The sequence below is a fragment of the Sturnus vulgaris genome, chromosome 3 (assembly GCF_052056855.1).
Source record: "Sturnus vulgaris isolate bStuVul1 chromosome 3, bStuVul1.hap1, whole genome shotgun sequence".
Lineage (NCBI taxonomy): Eukaryota > Metazoa > Chordata > Aves > Passeriformes > Sturnidae > Sturnus > Sturnus vulgaris.
This window is the reverse complement of record NC_142245.1, coordinates 46492926-46514132: the sequence shown is the minus strand read 5'-3', so window position 1 is coordinate 46514132 and position 21207 is coordinate 46492926. Positions and strand designations below refer to the sequence as shown.

Below are 21207 nucleotides of genomic sequence, written 5' to 3'. Positions count from 1 at the left end.
CGTTTTATCTGCCTGACTTGCCGTCCCACTGCCGTCCTAATCGGTGGAGAGATACAAACACATTTGTTCTCACAAGGTCACAGCGGGAACAGAAGTACGGAAGGAGTCCACCAACCACAGAGAACTGACATCTTTTTCAGACCTCACATTTGCACTCTGCTTCTGAACCTCAACCTAGATTTCCAACTGATGGCCAGATCAAAAGGAATAAAGTTGTCGAGTTCCTGGGAAGAAGCTATTTGGCAAGAACCTTGATGAAATTCAACAAAACCTGAAAATAATATGTATTTTCAGTTAAAAATACAAACATATGACACTCACAGGCCATTAGAGAACTCTCAGTCACATCTCCACACCTGTATTGTGAAGCCAGAGAAGGGGAAACAAGTACAGACCAAGTATATAAAGAACAAAACATTCCCTAAAAGTTGCTCACAGAGAGGAAAAATTGATCTTTCCAACACCTTGAGTAAGGAAAAAAAATCCATTACACCTACACCAGAGGTATTTTATCTGCTAGACTTAAGGAATTGTTGGTTCAAAATTGCACTGACATCTATGTGCAGATACAGAGCTGATGCAGAGTTTTAGTTTTTGAAAACCATGGAAAAAAATGGCTATTCTACTTTCATTACAATATTTTTCCAGAGTCAGAGAATGCCAGTGTCACTGAAAATCCCTTCAGAAACAAAAAATAGTAATAAATTCAACAACTTCAAAATGGGGGGGAGGGTGTAGTGACATGGGCTACACTTTTTTTTCCAACAGCTTCTTACTTAACCCTAGAACAAATTCACAACCTAATTATTATTTCCTCCTCCTTCTCCCACTTCTAAACTTGCAAATTCAACTCCTCAATCCCAAGTATGCATTAGATTTATGAAAGCTCCTTAAAAATTATTCTGAAATTACATTTCCTATACTTTGATGTATACATAAGGGAAACATTTTTATTTTCATTTACTGCAATTACTAATATTGTGAATATCTGGGTTTTAAGAGACTTATGTTTGCCATAACTCTTAATCTTTCAGTTCTTCCTTGAAGAACTGCCTGTTCTTCTGCAATTAAGTTACCCTCTGGAAATCCCACACTACTCTAGCTTCTTTTGTTACATGTAGTACATGCATAGAAATTTCTGCAGTAGTGCTGCAAACTTTCCAGTTTCATAAATCATTTTTATCAGCTATTTCTAGAAAGCAGTGATAAAGCCTGTTAAATCAAATTTGTACTCAAGATAAATTTCGCTTCATAAAATATTTAAGTCATCAGCTACCTAAAGAATTTTAAAAGTGTCTGTTATAACAGCAAGGCACAGATAAATTCTTTACTTCTTAGTAGTTCATACCATTTCAACTTCAGTTGAGAATTACATTAGTTTTATTTAGTTTTACTATCAGCTTATTATTAATTGTGGGCTTAAAACAGCACACTGACAAAGGATGCAATTAATGCATGTTTTGGTTTTGCTATCTAGATGAAAACAACCATGTAAAAGATGCAGTTAAAACACAGGGCATAGTTTAACACATTGTGTGGCCTTCTCCTTAGTTTTTTAGGCAAGACTGACATACACAGTATAAGGCTCCTATAGGCAGAGCTATGAGCACCATTTAATATCGTCCAATGCTTGCCAGGTGAAAAATCTTCTCTTTCTGGAACAGCAACTTGTTCAGATGTAAAAGAAACTTTAAAAAGACTCCTAGTTTCATTTTGGCAGAATCTACAGAGAACCCTGACAATGCAGCTAAGGAGAAGGACTGCTGGAGGGAAAAGGAGAAAGAGGACGCCAATTTGACAGGGAGATGGGATAGGAAAGACCATGAGCTAAGAAATAACATGGGGTCAGTTTGTTTCCACACTCCTCCCACATACTTCATGCTCTTTCTATAGGAAGGAATGGCAGAGACCACCCACTCCGGCCTGGGATCACTCCCCTTGGCCTGATCAGGAGCTGTAGGCACTGGTGCTTTAGGGGCAGTGAGGAAGAAAAGGACACCTTTCATCCCACAGTTGTCACGGCAGCTTCAGGCCAGCAAGGATAATTACTAGCTTGCTTTTGCCATCCTGGCTGAAGTTGAATCACAAATCTAAAACACCAAGTTTGGTAATCTCAGCTGAGGTTTCCTTTGCACAGCTATTTATATCAGGCACGTGGCATGGTCAGAAACTTGCAATATTCAGCCATGGTGGTATTATTAGAACAAACATGGGGGCGAACTCCACTGGTTTTTCAGTTCTGCCTTTAGCTGGACAGTTTGCAAATGCTGTGTGAAAGCAGGGTGGATGTGTTTGCATTCTGTTCACAGTGCATCTTCATTTGAAAACTGGCACCTACAGAAGCTTGACAATCAAATGAAAGACCTTTGTAGCACGGCTGAACAGGCTTTGCTGTGATCAGGCCATGATAAACTAAGGGCACAGGAATCCATTTCTCCAGTGACTGAGAACATGTGCTACCGTTTCTGTAAGGAAACCACCCTCCTAAACTAATTAATGGACTTACTTCTTTTATTGTTCTTCACTTTAAGACACTGAATCCACTTTTTCAGGGGACTTTTAGTTCAGGTAAACCAAAGATTTAAAAAGGGAAATTAATGAAACCCAGTCACAGTTACTAGTAAACAAATCCTTTTAGAAAAGGCAAGGCCCTCAAAGGCCTCTCATTTTATTTATTAATTATATTATTAATTTATAATCATATTATTATTATTATTTATTACCCTTATTTTCTGGACATGACTTGTGTTTTAAGAAACAGAAATTAACTGAAAGGGTGTTTAACTTTGACATTGCTAAAGAAGAAAGCAGAAGAGTCACAAAAAATGTAGAAATCCTAGTGAAAAAAAAAAAAAGAAAAGCAAGTTTTAGGGGATTTTTTTGATAAATTACCTGACCTTGATAGAAGCCCCTCATGACAAAATAAGCTGCACTAGATTCTTCCCAGGAGTAACAGCAGCCCTGAAACAGACCTGGTAATGAAGGAGCAGGTTTAAGGGTAGTATTCCCTCCTGACAGTCATAAAATATATGTGCCTCAAAATTTAATCTCCAGGCTGCTGGCCTGACTTACAAGAAAAAAATCAGTATCCAAAGTAAATTACAAGAACTAAACCAGAGTTGTTTACAAAGCATTCTACATTTTCCATCATCTCTTATATCTAGAACCTTTGTTAGTAGTATTTAGAAAAGCACTGCAAAAAATATTTTATGCATTCTAAACTTGTCAATCTTTCAAGTAAAATAGCCTTACCTGGTACAATTACGAGACTCTTGCTTCACAATTTACCTTAGTTCTGGGAGACGAGAATGAAAATTTGTCTTACCCAAAATGTCAACTGACAATTTAAAACAGCAAAGCTTTAAAAGAATTGTCCCTGATAAAAACATTTGCATAATAACAAGGAGTAATAATTCCAGATTTTCCCAATGACAAGTTTTGCAGGCAAGCATGAAGATTTTCTCGGTGTGTGTGATGGCACGTGTGAAGGACTAAAGGAACTGCACACCATTTGAAACCCACTGCTTGTACAGGAGGTAACACCACCACTGTTAGACAGCAGAAACCTCCTGCTGTCAGCTGTATTCAGTGAACTGGCTGCCACTGATTTCAGGAAAATAAATCAATAAACAAATCAAGCTGAGCAAGTCAAACTTTGACCCCATTCACACAATCAAATTTTCAGACTAAAAAGGCACTCTGCTTCCAAAAGTAAGAATATGGAAGAAAGCCGGAGAGGAGAGGAGAGGAGAGGAGAGGAGAGGAGAGGAGAGGAGAGGAGAGGAGAGGAGAGGAGAGGAGAGGAGAGGAGAGGAGAGGAGAGGAGAGGAGAGGAGAGGAGAGGAGAGGAGAGGAGAGGAGAGGAGAGGAGAGGAGAGGAGAGGAGAGGAGAGGAGAGGAGAGGAGAGGAGAGGAGAGGAGAGGAGAGGAGAGGAGAGGAGAGGAGAGGAGAGGAGAGGAGAGGAGAGATTCCAAGCATTAAACTGATCAGCAGAAGTGCAATTACCAAAAACAAAGCAGAGAGGATTTCAATTTTCACATGCTACAAATTTCAGGAACAAATAATTTTTTATATTAAGAATATCTTACTGCATTTTTGGCAGTCTAAACGAGTGTTCTACTGAGAAACCATTCCCACTACAAAAATCAGCTGCTCAGCAAGGACATGTCACAAGTCCCTTGACGTGGAGGGAGGCAGGGGGAGGGGAGATCCATTTAGAAATTATTTTTGTAAATCATTAAAAGATGAGCCATTCTAAAAGTTAAGAACACACTCATGCAACTACTTTAAAAAAAAACATAGCAGCTTCTATAATTTCAGGTTCATAGTAGAAGCACATATTAATTTTGACATTGCACACATTTTATTGTTGTTGTTTAAAGGATTCTAATAGGATGATACCATCTTTATTAAACTGTTGATACAGATGACCCTTTTAGCATAAAGTCAGATGAAGACATTACAAAAATTACGTAGCTATTAATAGATTGCAATAAACTATTAAAATAACATCATTCTTACAACATTGGTCTTTTGTTTTCAATTAGAGACCACAAAATGAGGGGGTTCTGTCATATTTTACTAAATTAACATTTAAATAATACTTGAGGCACTTTTTAGAAATTATTGAAAGCTATGAACAATTAGCACATAGTTAAATCTGAAGAATATGTCTACAATATTAACTGTTACATATGACAGTACTATTTGCTTCTAAAAACCAGTCTTCTAGAAGGTTAAAAAGTTTATAAAAGTCAGCTCTAAGCTTTCTGGCTGTCTATACTAGCAAATAATGCTGCTCTCATAATTTTCATGTACAAATGATTGTTTATTTACGAATTAGCTTGAAAACATTAACTGTAAGGTAGGAAGTGCCAATACCTTTTATACAGAATAGACAGATTGTAACTTGCTGAAAGGAAGAGGAAGCACAAAGCAGACAACTCCCTGGGCTCTGTCATCTCATTTCACAATACTCTGTGAAACCAGATCTCTGATACTACTCCAGAAGATTGTAATAATTCTACCATTGATAACAATGTGTGGTCCCAAGCACAAGACTAAACACTGAGCAGATGATTTTTAAAAGGACATCTGTTGTATTTCAGTTGTTCTTGATCATTCAGTATAAAATGTTTTGTGACTTTGCAGAAAAATCACATCATATTTCTGTCCCTGGACTTGCCAAAACACACTAAAATAACAGAAGTCAAATTCTGTTCTTTGCACATCCACAGCCATGGAAGATAAATTCTTGCCCTTGATTTCAAAATCTTCCAGAGAACAGGAAAGCTTAGCAGTTTACCCATCTCACCCTACACCTAGCTCCTCTGCAAGAGTCTTTGTGGAAAAAACGGAAAATAAATAAAAGTATGCTGCTGTGACTGAGAAACTAAATACATTCATGATCCCAAGCCAAGGGCACCAGGCAGATTTGATTTGAAATATTAAGTTCCTTGGTTAAAAATTTAAGACAATCAGACAAGCTATTGGGGTGGATGGAAGAAAGCTGTTTCCAGTGGGAAGAATTTTCTTGTTCCTTCTGGCAAATGGGCCATCAAAAATGGAAGTTCACCCACAAAAATCACAGTTATTCTGTATCATATCCCAAAATGGGTTCCAGCCACTTCTCCACTTCTGCCACAGACAAATTTTTTCTCAGTGCATAATCTTCAACCTGCAAAGGAACCACGAAATGTCATGAGGATTTTGAAACTCCTTTTATACAGCTTTAAATGTTTATAAAATTTTTGAGACATCTGCTCATAAAAGGATTTTGAATGCTCTAACATTACTACAATTGACCATCTTAGTTACCTGATCTTTACATATCTTGCCAACAGCAAAATACTTGGAATTGGGACTGGAAAAGTAGAGGCCAGAAACTGCAGAAGCAGGTATCATTGCTAGTGATTCTGTTAGACCAATTCCTGGAAAAGAGAATGAGGATTTTCTTATTCTTTGAATTAAGAATAAGCACAAATTCAGAACCTTTTTTTATGTTGGGCAGCTTCGAGCAAACTCAAAAAGCAAGCAGCTTTCAGATGAACTAAAACCAAACAATTTTTTCACTTGATAACCTTTAAGAAAACCTCAGAGCTTTAAGCATACTGCGGACTTTCAACACAATTACTGTAAAGTAACTCTACAGTTTGAAGGAAAAGACTTGGAAACTTTGGCAAATGAGGTTTTGAAGCAAAGAAAGGTACTTTTGGCTTTGTGAAAGTATCAGTGAAACATCTGACATGCAAAATATCAGAAGAAAACAAATGTAATTAATTCCTTTTTAAGAATTACCATCTCAAGGTTCCTGTGGATCAGGAAATACTCAGCTGAATTAGCTTTTTTATTCTTTCTCTCTGAATGTCTTCTTACAATCATAAGGATGCCAGAAATTCTTTCTGTGCAGCAGAACCCTGTTTGCATGCAATCTACTAATTAAGGACACAACTCCTCCACCAAAAGCACTGTCAATGTTTTGCAGATTCTTCCTTGAATGAGGCAAAATAAAAATGGGAATAAAAGGGGAAAGACAGCAATTCCCAGAAGCACTTCAGTTTAGTATTTTATTTAGTTTGGCAACACCCAATTTGTTGTTTGGTTGGAAACGTTGATTTCACATAAAAAGCAATTTAAGAATCTTACTAAAGCTGAGTTACCTGTGGTTTCCTCAATGTTTGCAAGTTTCCACATGGTGAGTTTTTCTGTATGGTCAGGCTGGCTGGGATATCCAGGGGCAGGGCGAATTCCCTCATATTTGATTTTGCGTAGGCCAGAGAGATCCAGCTGTTCACTACTACTGTAAGCCCAGAATTCCTTTCGAACTCTTTCATGAAGCTCCTCAGCAAATGCCTTGGAATAGAATAAAAAATTATTATTATTTTTAAATTTTGTACAGACTGATGCAACAGCTGTTTGATTAAGATGAACAATGCTTTCTCACAGTCCCATTTTCATTTTTAAGAGCACTCTTAACATAGGTGAGGCATTTGAAAGAATTAAAATTCACATGAAACTTATTTTATTCATTCAAGTATTTCAGTTACTTCTCTTATTGGTAGAGAGTAGTTTTTTGATTGTCCTGCTTCAAAGAGGTAAAGACGTGGACAAGTAACCCAAAAAGACAAAATTCATTAACCTATGGTAGAGACACTTCATTATAGCACTGAGGTCATTAGGCCTTGACTATGTGGGTGTCTTTCCCAGATCTACCTGTGGAAAGCGACATCATTCTTGCCTCCATGCTAGGATCAGATACAAGCATGTGCTGCTGCTCATTTTAGCAGAGGACCATCCCTCTAACTCAAAGTGGGCAACAGCTTTTCTGAACTACTCCTGCAGCTTTACATGATTTTACCATCACCAGTTGCCCATTATTATTATTATTATTATTATTATTATTATTATTATTATTATTATTATTATTAAATATTATTATTATTATTATTAATAATAATAATAATAATAATAATAATAATAATAATAATAATTTCATAAACCCTGCTATAGCTTGAAGTCCCCAGCTAGAGCTACCTCCACTTGCATCGTACTGAAGAGGCTCTAAGTTTGCTGAAAGTCGCAAAGAAATGTGCGATAAAATCTCATACCTCTGCCAACCGATCACCGAGAGCCTTCACCATTATGATGTTGTATTCATCATCCTGTTTCCTAAATTCATTGCATAAATCATCTACACCAAAGCAGGCCACAGCAAACAGGCCTAAGTAGTCACAAATGCCGGAATCCAGTGGTGCTATGAAGTCAGAGAGGCAGTAATATGGATCTGTGCAGGCAGAGTCCTTTTCAGCCTGAAGTAACGAAATTAGCGTGATAAATCAGAACATTTTAAAATACATCATTAGTGCACTATTAAGCTAAAGACCAGTACTTTTAAGACTGAAGGACTTAGGGCATTTCTGACAAACACCTAACTAGTCTTTGAGCCATGGTAGTTTTCCTATAGTTAAATCAGAAAAAAATTATCTGTCTTACTCTGAGGGTATTTGGACCACTGAAGAACAAAACACCAGAAAAGAGAGATACAGCACTGAACACACATTTTGCTTCTATTTACAGCTACTAAGATTTAACAGCTTATACTGCAAAAAAATTACTACAAAGTAAGGAATACTCTTGTGCCAACAACTGGGTAAGAGGAGGAATATTTCATCTCTACCCCTAAGAGATTTCACATTTGTTAACAAAACTGATGGCTGATGTGCAAATGGAAGAATTCTTCAGCAACTCCCACTGCAGAATGGTTATAAATTTATAAATACTCCTCGTTTCTTACGCTACAAACTATGTGCTCAGTAATCCAGACAAAAATACACCCAGGATACAGACCTTTTACTAATCACACACAAACACAAACAAAATGTATATATTACAACTGGAAAGTTGAGTCCTAAGCAAATTTCAAGAGCGTTTATGCAAAGGGAAGGGGCCCAATGGAAAAGGACCCTGAGGTACAGATCAATACCCAGCTGAACATGAACCAGCAGGGTGCCCAGGTGGCCAAAAAGGCCAATGGCACCCTGGGCTGCATCAGAAACAGTGTGGCCAGCACGAAAAGGGAAGTGATTCCTCCCCCTGTACCAGCCACCAGTGAGGCTGAATTTGAATACTGTGTTCAGATTTAGGATCCCCAACTGAGGAAGAACACTGAGATGCTGGAGCAAGTCCAGAAAAGGGCAGTGAAGCTGGTAATGGTTCTGGAGCACTCACCCTATGAGAAGTGGCTGAGGGAGCTGGGGAAACTGAGGCTCAGGGGAGACCTTATTGCTCTCTACAACTACCTGAACAGAGGATGTAGACAGGTGGGGTTGGTCTCTTCTCCCAGGTAACAACTGACAGAACAAGACAACACAGTCTTAAGCTGTGCTAGAGGAAGTTTAGGTTGGACATTTGGAGGAATTTCTTCACAGAAAGTGTGATTAGATACTAGAATAGACTGCCCAAGGAGGTGGTGGAGTCACTATCCCCAGAGATATTTAGGAACGACTGGACATGGCACTCCATGCCGTGGTCTGGTTGACATGGGGTTGTTCAATCATAGGTTGGACTCAATCCCAGAGGTCTTTTCCAACCTGATTGATGCAGTGAAATAGGGAATTATACTGCTCATTGAATCCTTTTCCAAAATGGAAGAAAGGTAACAGAAAGAGGTGCCTGAGCACCCAAAAAGAAATCTTGAATCATCAGTATATTCATTGTGGAAGCATGATTGCTATTTAAAAGGTGGCACAGGTCTTGTAAATCTACCCAACTTGCAGAGAGAGGAAAGATATTTAATGGCTATCACTTAGCTGAAAATTCTTTTTTTTTATCCTGTGACAATATTTTAGCAATGCATTTTACCCATTCCCAACTGCATCTTAAAAGCAAATAAAATACTCCCACCCCTAAAAAACAAAGAGAAATTGTCTATTAACCTACAAGGTTACAAAAAGTACCACAACATTAAAGAAATATCCTCTTTCCCCACAGGTGACATTTATGTTAATTTTAAGGTTCATTTGCAATTATTAGAGCTAAGGAAAATATTACATGCATCTCTAACTTTTAGATTTATATCACATCCTTAATTAGTGTCAATGTCATGGAGAGAACTTTGTGTATTAAAAGGAACATTTTATATAAGAACCAGAAGACAATTATTCTCTTCTGCTTTGCTCTGCTGAAAACTCTCGTGAGTTACTATATACACCAGGCTGGAAGAGATGCTGCTAAAATACATGGAGTTCAGAAAAACGGTATTCACAGAGTTTCATGGGCTTAACCTTTGAGAGAAGTCTGAATAATTGGGATATACAAGGTAAAAAAGGCTAGGGAAAATAACAGTATTCCAATAATAAAAAGCATTACAAGAACAACATTGAATCAGATATTTTCCTTGGGAAAGTCCTGGGAAAAAGCCAGAAAAAGGAAGAGTAGTAAAGCTGATTTACATGGAATATCAAAATGTTTAACTAAGCCATAAGTCTCTGAAACATCCACGCCTGTGTGCCTGTTGAGAGCATTTTATATAAACATCTGCCATGGATTGTCAAGATGCACTAAATCATCTCAGGGAACTGCAACAGATAAACTTAAGAGCCAGGTATTTCTTAGTACAGTTCTGCAATGTTAGCACATGACTGTGCTCAGAGTATTGTACTCCAGAAATGTAGGCAGTTAATTATTTTTTCTGCCCACATGTGATGACTCTGAATATGTGAACTATGAAGAAGCCAAATCAGAAGATAGGGAAAAAGGGTATCTTGCAAGTTCAATCTACCAAATTAAATGCAAATCTAATAAGTATGATTCTCTCCATCAAAATTAGCAGCCAACTAATTCCAAACGGCCCCTTCATATAGTGAATTTTACAGAAAAAATAAGGCTATCAGAAATACTTATCTCCATTGAGCTTTATTTTCCAGGTTTTTTAAATTTTAACTGGTTGAAGCATTAACACTCTGAAGCAGAATTTTTCATCTAAAGTAGAATCCAGGGATATTAGAGAACTAAGGTTCGTTAGGTTCTAATTTAGCACAAGATTTTAACACAAGATTCATGTGATTAATTTATGCAACGCACTGCTTTAGGACATCTTCAAATTGAGACAGAAAATGCACATCATATCTGAAGATGTCAAACCTACAGAGCATTTTGTACGATTATTACAGTGCAAAATACTACAAATACTACAAAACAAAAACCTGGCTCATCACTGACGTTATTACTGAAAGAAATGACAACATAACAGCTGTAGAGAGATTACAACAACCATTTTCACCAGATTTTAATAGGGTACTTCTATTACATTCCTGAAATTCAGGGGGAAAAAAAGTCACTTAACAAATGTGCTGTCACCGTACCTGTTGCCTCAATCCATAAAATTTTGCTATTGGTTCTGAAGATCCCACTGCCTCTTCTACAGCATACAAATGGATATCATCTTGAACACTTCGAGCTGGCCAGAACCCAACCACACCTCTGGCTTGTAATTTCTTTTCATTAATCAATATTTTTAATAGATCTTGAGCATCATTATAAACTCTCTTTGCTTCCTCACCTATTAAAACAAAAGAAAAAAGTAATTGTACTAGCAAAGGCATGTTTTCATAATTGGCTAAATAGGTTTAGGAATTGTTTGAAGATTGATTCATTTTCCCCATAATTGTCCAAATGACTGCAATGATCTGTCAGCTACAGCAAACAGGAAGATTGCAGTGCAATCATAGGGCTGTAACAACATCTTGGAGGAAAAAAACCCAAACAAAGCACAAAATGTTTCAGCCAGCACCTAGCAGAGATAGAGAACACAGAATAAAATGAGCAAGAGACCTGGTCTGTACACCTACATGACCACAGTGCACAGAACATTGCTTTCAGTGTCACCCATGCATTTTCGTCACGTGTTTCAAAGCCTACTGAAAAGCTTCTAAAGGAGCTTGCCATCTTCACCCACAACAGGAACACAGATACATTAAGTGCTCTGCTGCCATTTGTTGTTAATAAAATACCTCCCTGTGCTTTGACAGGTGAATGCTAAATAAGATGACTGAGTACTTTTCCACAGTTATTTTTCAGCCTCATATGGCAACAGCTGGTTCACTAAGCATTGCTTTGAACAAATTATTTCAGTGACATTCTTTGCATGTATTTGTACTATTCCTATGTATTTCAAAACATTTGGAATCTTACTGTAGCACACTGGGCCTGCTAGGACTAGTTATATGAAGTAAATGCAATTTCAATACCCACCTACAGTTTTATCATTAAAGATCTTAGGGAAACTCCGGTTGGGATACTTTCCCCTAAGTTGCCAGACGTCAAAGAAGGGCTTCCAGTCAATGTACTCTACCAGCCTCCTCAGGTCATAATCTTCAAAGACTTTTGTGCCAATGAATTTTGGTTTAACTGTAGGAATCAGAAGTACAGTCCGACATGATGAAAATAATTTAAAATTGTTTTTATATTTGCAGCATAACTGATGTTCAGCAGCCTCCACCCCTGCAAATAATCTCTTCCAAACTAATTGCCCTAAAATTCTCATAGTCATATTTTCCCAAATCATACTCCACAATTACAACGTACCAAAAAAAAAGCTTAAAAGGCATATAAAGTTGAAAAAGAAAAATTAAGGGCTTTTGTTCTTCCACAGAAATACATAGTTTTTAGCTGTTGGACTTTGGAACTTATTTAATTGGTCTGAATATTGGCCAAGACACAAGACCAAAAAAACCTACACAACTTATCAATCCCTAACATACTTCATGGGCCTTTCATATTTACCAATTCCTTTCTATACACAGACTTGTACTATGACACTGCAGAATATTCCTGTAACTTTTTATGTAATTTCTAAGAACTTTTACAGCCACCACACACACTTAGATGTGCACACACACAAGTGAAAAAGCAAGATGGATCTGTTTAAAGCCACAAGCTTTGCACTTGTTTTGCCTGTTCAATACTTTGTAACACATTAAGATAAGTTATTGAAAATTAACATCTTGTTAAGTCTTGCAAATGAAACGACAGAAAGCAGTGTTAATGTCACTGCAGGCTGCAACCAGAGTGCTGTTTATATTTCTAGTATAATTAAAAAAAACCAAAATAGTACAAAAACTGATGGGGGAAGGGTAGGAAAGAGTAGAAGGAGAAATTTGATAAAAATACCATGTTACAGCATGCGTTCCCCAAATATGGTACAGTAAGCTGTGCGATGTAATGAGCCAAGCAGACACTATTTTCAAAAGCCATTGTTAGTGTTTTCTTCGATTATATGTTGTTACATGATGGTTAACTCGTTGTATTGAGATTTTTTCAGTTATCTTTATTAAATATTAATTTATTTTTAAATGAGATGTAAAAATCAGAATGTTTGAATTAATGCAAAAAAAATCTCTGTTGAGACATACCAATTTACTTAAGCTGTTCCACTGCTATATTCTGAAGTTTAAAGCATAATATAATTAAAAATATATCTAAAATAAACACACAACATAAAATAAAGGCACAGCAACCACAAACAACAACATATAGCTGACCTGGTATACGGCCTGATAACCAATCATTATGGAAACCTTTTCTTCTAGCTTGCTGTAGAGACAAATATCTTCTTTCCTGTACAGACATAAAGGTTAATTTCAGAACACCACCTTTCAGACACATAAACTGTAACTGTGGACTTCATGGTAGAGTTTTACTCAAAATACTCTTCAGGATAAATCTAACAACAGATAATTTCAGTCTCAACAACTCCCAGTTCCCAGGTGTAAAGTAATATTACAGTACAAGCAGATCATTATTTTTGCCTGTATAATTCTTCCTTTATTACTTCAAAATACACTAAAATACAGGTAGAGAAAGATATTCTCCTACTGTTCTGATCACTTGCCTAAACAAGACTAAGACATTATGAAAGCATGGTGGTTTAAAATTTTCTATAGAGTGTGGCTCAGTACCAGCAAAAGCTACCAGTACCATTTTCACTACCGCAGCTGAAGCTCCACATATCCTGGTACTGCTCCAGGAGAGCACTGGTCTCCTGTAGGTTGATTGAGACGACATGATTGCCAGCTCCATGGAGGTCCTAGATACCACTAATTAGCCATTGAGGACAATCAAGATTTTGCCAAGAATGTGTAAAGATTCATACAGAAGGCTTTATAGACTAGAAAATTTGATTTCATAAGCACTTCTGAAAGTTTTCAATCCATTTTACTGCAAGTTTTAAATCAAAACAAAAATACCTGAAGGTCTTCAAAGAGCTGAACAGTGAGAGTAAAAGCAAGTTATTCATAATAGCTGGACAGCAAGTGCCAACCACTTCAAACAGTAAGATAATCAATTACATTTGTACCTTGAGAGACTCATAGTGTTCTTGTCTAATTTCTTCATATTCCTCTAATATTTCTTCAAAGAAATCATCCTTTACATTGTCATCTAAGAGCTGGGAGCACTGAAAAGAACAGGAAGGAAAAAGCACTAAGTACATCGTGTAACACACTATGGTAAGGAGAGAGTATGAATTTCAGACTAGGTAACTTGTCTTTTGGACTCTCTTGGCAACACTGTACTAAGCCTTACCAATAATCTGCAACCTACATTCAAACTATTCCAACCAGCCATGTTTACACTACAATTATTACTGAGATCTCTACCCTACTACACAGGTAACATTAGCAGAGCCAAGTCTAGCTCTGGAAAGACCTGAGAGGAGAATACTCCAAAACTTCAGAGACTGAATAGTCACGGAAGCAACACACAGCTTGGCCTATATTTTACCACCACGTATTTGCCAGCCGAGACCACCCATTCCTCTGAAAGAGAATCCACCCCAAAAAACTCTAGCCTCACTTTTCTCAGTACAAATGTTGCTATCTAACTTCAGAAATATATCCAAATTAGTCAGAATAGCAGTTCACATATAACTCCATCAGTCTTCACTACAAAACTACAGTCAAGGACCCAGTGAACGTCACCCTCACTAGAGTAATGGACATTTAAATAAGCCAGTTGAGAATGACGTGGCAGCACAAAACAGCTGAAGCAAGTATAATTTAGAAACTTGTCTCTGATGTGCCCCTTCTAATTTTCTGTCACAACATTAAGCCTTAGAGGAAAGGATGAAAGGGACAACAGAAAAACAGGGCATATATCTTGCCATGGACAAGAAACTGTAATTTAGAACTTACAACCACAACACTCTTGGATGCATCCAGGACATGAACTACAGGTGCGCTATATCGTGGGGCAATTTTAACAGCTGTGTGTGCTCTTCAATGAAAAAGAAAGAGAGTGAGCATTTCACAACTAAAGCAAAAAAACAACAAAACCAAAAACCCAAGCAACCCACCAACAAAAAAAGCAGACAAAATCCCCAGAGAAATAAATCCTGACTTAATGCATAGACCAGAACTTCAAAAGAAGAATTTCATTCATCCATCTGCTATCCATGAATCATTAAACACAGATTTTAATAACAGGTATATAAACACTTTTCTTCAAAGAGTCTCAGAACACTTCATAAATAATGTGCCAACTCACATTCCCTCGATGTCTTACTAGCTGAATAAAAATCAGCAACTCATTAGTTTTGCGTCTCAGAAATCAGTACGAATATTCCAAACTAAGCCTGCCAAGAACTAACAATTTCTTAAATCCTTTTTACTCATCTTACATTTTTTCCTTCCACATGCTAATTTTTGGGTCTGTGGATTAGCATTAACCTAATTCAGGGATGATTATTTCATTTCTCAAAATCAGAGGCACAAGTCCTCTACACAGCTAAAAACCAAATTCTGCCAGTGGTCAATAAATATTACAAACTTGCACCTTGAAGATGCAGTGAACTTTGCATTGTAACTACAGGTGCAATGAGGACAGACCCTTCTCTTAACAATCTTCAAATTATGAGGCTACTTGCTGAAGCCACAAAATATGGACTTTAATAGGTCTGCTACAATCTGTGCTGCTCTGATAAAGAAAGCAACACTGCTAACAGTTTCTAGTGACGCAAGAATGAGCTCTGCTCAGGGTCCTACCAAAACTCTGCAAGCAAGTGTAGGAACAAAGTTCTTATAGGCCTTATAATTTGCTTTCTTGTATGCTAAGGTCAAACAACATTTCTAAAATTAAACTTAAATCAGAGCCCAGGAAGCAATCTTCCCTAACAAAGGTAAGATCCCCTTTTTCTTCAGGTTCTGTCAAATATTTAAATCACTTGGACATGGAGGTTTACTCATGACTGTGCAACACAGCTGTGTAAATAATCGTCCAGCATCCTCTGAATTTGCTTCCAGAAGATGCATTTTTCATCTTGGCACCTATTTTTTACAAAAAGGTATCTCTTCTGCTTTGATAGGAACAGACAAAGGAAACAAAAGTCCTAAAATAGAACTGTATCAACCACGACATGTTAACTTTTGTATTTTTAAGTAAATTTTACGGCAGTGAGAATGTTGTCATTATTTCTAAGCACCAAAGTAGCATAGTAAGAAATAATAAGCATTATTTCTCAGCTATTTACCAAAGTAGCATAATAAGAATGCAAAAATCATCATAACTGTAAATTATGAAGAAACTCTATTGTGTAGATTCTGGAGACTAAACCAGCCTCTCCCTCTCTCTTTCAAACTAACCTCACTATACACTCTTCCAAGTACTCTTGATCTCCTTATTCCAAATAATAATGCCTATTTATTACAGTGCAGAAAATGCAGATGGTTCTTCATTAGCAACCTCTGATATATACACAACCTTTAGGAATGCACATGGAAAGTTAAATTTAAGACTAGGAAAATAATGTTTAATATACATTAAGGTTCCAATCTTCCATAAAGAGTACCTTTACTGGACATATATTTTATAGACACTGCATTGTATCTATATGTATCTATACATCTATATATGTACACATATATATTTAGATACATTAATAAAATCAATTTCTGTACTCAAAAGTATATGTATATTCTTTAGTAATTTCCATATTCAAGGATAAAACTAGTGCTGCTTTTCTGTCAGCTACATGCCTCTCTGTGAATAAATTCTGCAGAATTGTTTGATGCTGGTTATTTGACATCAATTACTAGGCCACAATGCCCTGGGTGAAAATACTGAGAAGATCTGAAAAGGCTCTCCTAAGACCTCCACTTAGGATAAAGCCTTCCCTTGACTTTCCTATTTTTAAATTTTTTTTTAAATAAGAAAAAACCTTCCCGTTTGTTCTCAGTATCAAAGCAATAGGAAGAGGCTCATATGGAAAAGGAGAAAAGAGATACAGTGAACCTTGTGTTATACATGCAGGAACAACAAAGGCAGGTAATGATCCTACTCTCCACTGTCTGTCAAAATATGAGACGATTTGCTAAAGCCAAAAATACAGAATACAGTATGTGTTACTCTGATAAAGAAAGCAACACTGCTCACAGCTTTTAGTTACACAAAGAATGACCTCTACAGTCTTCTGAGCTGTCACCTCCTCAAGTATATTGTACACAAACTAGTCAGCAAAGTGTGACCCACAGCTGTTATACACGCCCAGAACACATCTGTGGTAATGCTAATACTAGGTGTCACTGAGCTGTCAACATGGTCTTCAGGAAATCACAGCAGCTGTATTATTCCATTTGAACAGATCTGAGAGAACAAGATTTTAAAAGCTCAGTCTATGAAAATCAACATGGTAAGTACTTCGAGGCAAGCAGCAGAGCTTCATGCCCTACCAGCCAGCTCGGGCTGTACTGGAGTCTCAATGCAGTCATCACTGCACTGAACAGCGACACAGGAAAATACAGTAACTTCCTTGAAGATAATAGCTCCCTGATGTCAACAAGGCCATTTCTAGTCTCAAAATCCTGCATTTTTAGAATGTTTTGGTGAATCAAAATAGATCATTCAACCCCTTAGAAAAGCAGAACTACATTTATTTACATATATGTGAGAACTTTTAGAGAAAACATGGTATTTCTACATATAATATACACTTGCAAAAATTAAATGTTTAAGATGTCGATTATTTGTTACATAGTAACTACATTTTACCTCAACAATCTAGGACTTCTGAAATACGAAATAACAGTCAATCTTATGGTGAACACATATCACTATGTGTATTGCAGAAAAATTAGAGAAAGGGGAAAAGAAATGGCTATAAATTTTCTTTTTCACTAGTTAACACTATTTGCATATAAGTTGCCCATCTTCCCAACTGAGATATCTTACTTAGAAGTAGTTGCTCCTCCAATGAGCAAAGGAATCTTTATTGCCAATCTCTCCATTTCCTTGGCGACAAAAATCATCTCATCCAAAGATGGGGTGATGAGACCAGACAGGCCAATTATATCTATTGCAAATTTACAAACACACATGCACAAAACTTTTAACCAATCCATTCTAGAAAGACACAGAAATTAGTACAGAAAAGTCTATTTCATACGTCAGATAGTTTCATGCATCAGATAGAAAATAATCAGATAAAAAGCAGGATAAGTCACTAGAAGGGAGGTTTGACCCAATTAGAAAGTGAAAGCTTTCCAAGAATGACAGCAATTCCAAATTCCCAGTTTAAAACATTTCTCAGTCTTCACAGTTGCTGAACATCTACTGCTCTAGTTTCAGCAATAAATAAACAGCCCTTTTGATTAGCAAGCTCCAAATCTCAGTAGTTCAGCACTAAGGAGGGAAGCAAGACAAAATAATTTTTCAGTTCTGCTCTTAAAAACAGCAAGTGCTTTCAAACTTCACCACCTATATGTTTCACACAATTCATCTTCTCCAAGATGCAGTAGACTATTCCAAATAAACTGCAAGTTGCTTCAGAAAGTTAATTATTTATTAGAACAATTCATTCCTGATTTCACACTCACTGATCTGGCAGGCCAAATGCCAAGTCCTTTTAATGATTTAAGACCCAAAAAGAAGTTACTTAGACATTTCAAGGCTCCATTTATCCATCTGTAAAACAAATACTACAATATTTCTTTTGGATCTGTAAAACAAATACTACAACATTTCTCTTGGAGTTGTCCTTTTGATATAGTGTTTCAGTTCCTCAGGCTAAGTTTCACAGAAGTGCCAAATGCTAAATAATTAATATGGTTAAAGCAGAAGTTCTGATTTCTCTGAAGACAACCTGATGACATTATAGACAGTATAGGAATGCAATAAGCAGGAATAAAAACTGGGATTTAAAAATCAAAGAATTCAGAAGTACTGATGAAGTCTCTATACCTGCTTTGTTCTCAACAGCAGCTCTTAATATCTTATCACATGGAGTCATGACTCCTAAATCAATAACTCTGTGGAAAGAAAGGAAATGACACAAGATCCTTTAAATCACAAATCAAATTTCTGCTACAAGGCAAATAAATTCCTCTTGCTGTAAATAACTGACCTAAAAATTGAAGTTAAGATTGAGATTTTTGTTTGTTTCTCTTAAGACCTTTTGGGAAATGGGAAATTGGGGAATTTTCATATAGGAAATACCTCTGGGTCTGGTAAAAGTTTCAGTAAGAGTTACAGATGGCATAATAGTTAAAAAAATTCAAGTGTAAGAGGAGCTTTTTTTTAAAACAAATTTTTGTGGCTGTATTAAGTCTGGCTGAGATGAGTTAATTTTCTTCACAGCAGCTGGTATGGTGCTGTGTTTTAGATCTCTGGCCAAAACAATACTGCAAATTAAAGTTTAACTCTTGATGAGCAATGTTTTCATAGCATCAAGGCCTTTTCTGTTTCTTACTCTAGCACACTAAGGAACAGATTGTGAGTAGACACAATTAGGCAGATGACCCAAACTAACCAAAGAAATATTCCGTGGCACATGAAGTTAAGCTCAGCAATAAAAAGGAAGAGCAGGTGGCTTAGCAGGAGTTAGCCATATTTTGCTCAGGAACTGGCTAGGCACCAGTCTGTCCATAAGAGATGACAAGGGATTGCCTTTGCATCACTTGTTTTTTCTTTCTCTCTTCTTCCACTTCTCCTTAAGCTATTAAACACTTTTCTCCACCCACAATTTTTCTTGCTGTCTTTCCTTCCTCTTTTCCCATCTCACTGAGGTTGGCTGGGTGGAAGTGAGTGAATGGCTGTGTGATACTGAGCCACAGCAGCAGCATTTCTGAAGCTATCTGGATAATACAAAAATGTTATGTGGACATCAATCAAATCAAATGTTCATCAATCAAATGTTTTGTGTATCTTACATCAGGAATATAAGATGATTCACAGCAAGCTTGTTTGCCTTACTAAAGCACACAATTTATGAAATGGGACATTCAACTTCCTTAGTTAGCATTTTCTTCCTATTAACCCTAGCAATTGCTGAGGTTTTTTTCTTTTTTCAAGTAAACCACCCCAGCCTGCTGATTGCATTCAGCCTCACTCATACTCATGGTGACAGAGAACACTATGGCTTCCTTTCACTAAGTCTAAACAAAGCTCAAGAAAGCCTGAATCTAATCAACAGAATTTCAAGAAGAAATTAAATTGAATATATTGCATACATACAGCATTGCCACTAATTTCAACACTTTGTGTTTTAAAATAAAGGGATAATTTTGGCTCTTTTTAGAGCAAATGACAACCCAAAGTCAAAACTAAACAAAAGGAATAACAGTAAGACAGAGTTCCAAAACCAATTCAGCTTTGCACAATGTCTGACAGACGCTGAAAAGAACACTAATGGAAACATGACCATTCATTCCAACACTGTTGCCAACCCTTCTGCATGTACACAGGCCATGAAAGATCTGACTTTTCTTGAAGTTCTAACTTTTGAAGTTCAGAAACAGAATGAGAATTTAATCTCTTATTTAATAAAACATACGTCAGCAAGTTTTTAAAACCTCGTAGTTAACAAACAACGTGAAAAACACACAAGATTCACTTGCATCTTACAAGACTATTTTTCCCCAACACAACCCACATATAGTATTGCCTAGTGCAATTGTCATATCTGATATCTTCAGACATTATAAAAACATCACAGTTATTATATTTAACTGATTTAAAACAAACACAAAAATTGATGTTCTCATCTATATTCCAATTGATGTTAAACTGCAGAATCACCTCAGATGTCAATTTGTTAGGAAAACAATACTCAAGGACACAATACTCCCTCTTGTCTCCCCATTTAGTAACAGCTGCTATGATCTGTGCTCCCAATCACAACCTGGGGAACAGAGGACAAGTCTCAAGAAATGCCCAGCTCTGTTATCACCACAACTGCAGCTACAGAGAGGTATTAATTACTGGCCCTTCCACAGTTGTGTTCCCAGCTACCTAACATCTCTTTACCTGAAGTTGTTGCAGCCCAGAACAACTCCCACAATGTTCTTGCCGATATCATGTACATCTCCCTTCACAGTTGCCAGTACTATTGTACCCTGGTAAGGATCCTGGAAGTTGAAGAAGTAGCAAGAGCTAAATTACTCAGAAACCTTGGTATGTTTGAACACATCCTTTAACAGTGCAATCCTAATCCATGACCCAGACTTCTGTTACAGTACAAGTAACTGCAAAGCATTGTACAGATAATACAGTAAGTATTAAAAACCATCTTAAAAGATCCAGGTAATAGAAACTTGCACATTAATTATTCTTACAAAATGCGTGGATATTATTAAAAAAATCAGTGTTTGAAAAAACGAAATAGCAGATAAAACCATTTCAGATCTGGACAGCATTTTTTGCAGTGCAATAACTGAACT

The 21207-nt window shown here is 36.8% G+C and overlaps 1 protein-coding gene across 5 annotated transcripts in view; it reads right to left on the bottom strand.

Moving 5' to 3' along the window:
- Positions 1-4341: 4341 nt before the first annotated feature.
- Positions 4342-21207, bottom strand: part of MTR (5-methyltetrahydrofolate-homocysteine methyltransferase) — a 50003-nt gene continuing 33137 nt past the window's right edge. For all 5 annotated transcript variants that reach the window (XM_014874600.2, XM_088161534.1, XM_014874592.2 and 2 more), the window contains 12 exons: positions 20795-20895; positions 18731-18798; positions 17723-17843; positions 14692-14773; positions 13857-13955; positions 13042-13117; positions 11753-11908; positions 10864-11060; positions 7609-7809; positions 6661-6853; positions 5819-5931; positions 4342-5678 (listed from right to left, as the gene is read on the bottom strand). In XM_014874600.2, the coding sequence (XP_014730086.2) occupies positions 5592-5678; positions 5819-5931; positions 6661-6853; positions 7609-7809; positions 10864-11060; positions 11753-11908; positions 13042-13117; positions 13857-13955; positions 14692-14773; positions 17723-17843; positions 18731-18798; positions 20795-20895 (1494 nt within the window). In that variant the 3' untranslated portion in view covers positions 4342-5591. The remainder of the gene's footprint in view (positions 5679-5818; positions 5932-6660; positions 6854-7608; positions 7810-10863; positions 11061-11752; positions 11909-13041; positions 13118-13856; positions 13956-14691; positions 14774-17722; positions 17844-18730; positions 18799-20794; positions 20896-21207) is intronic.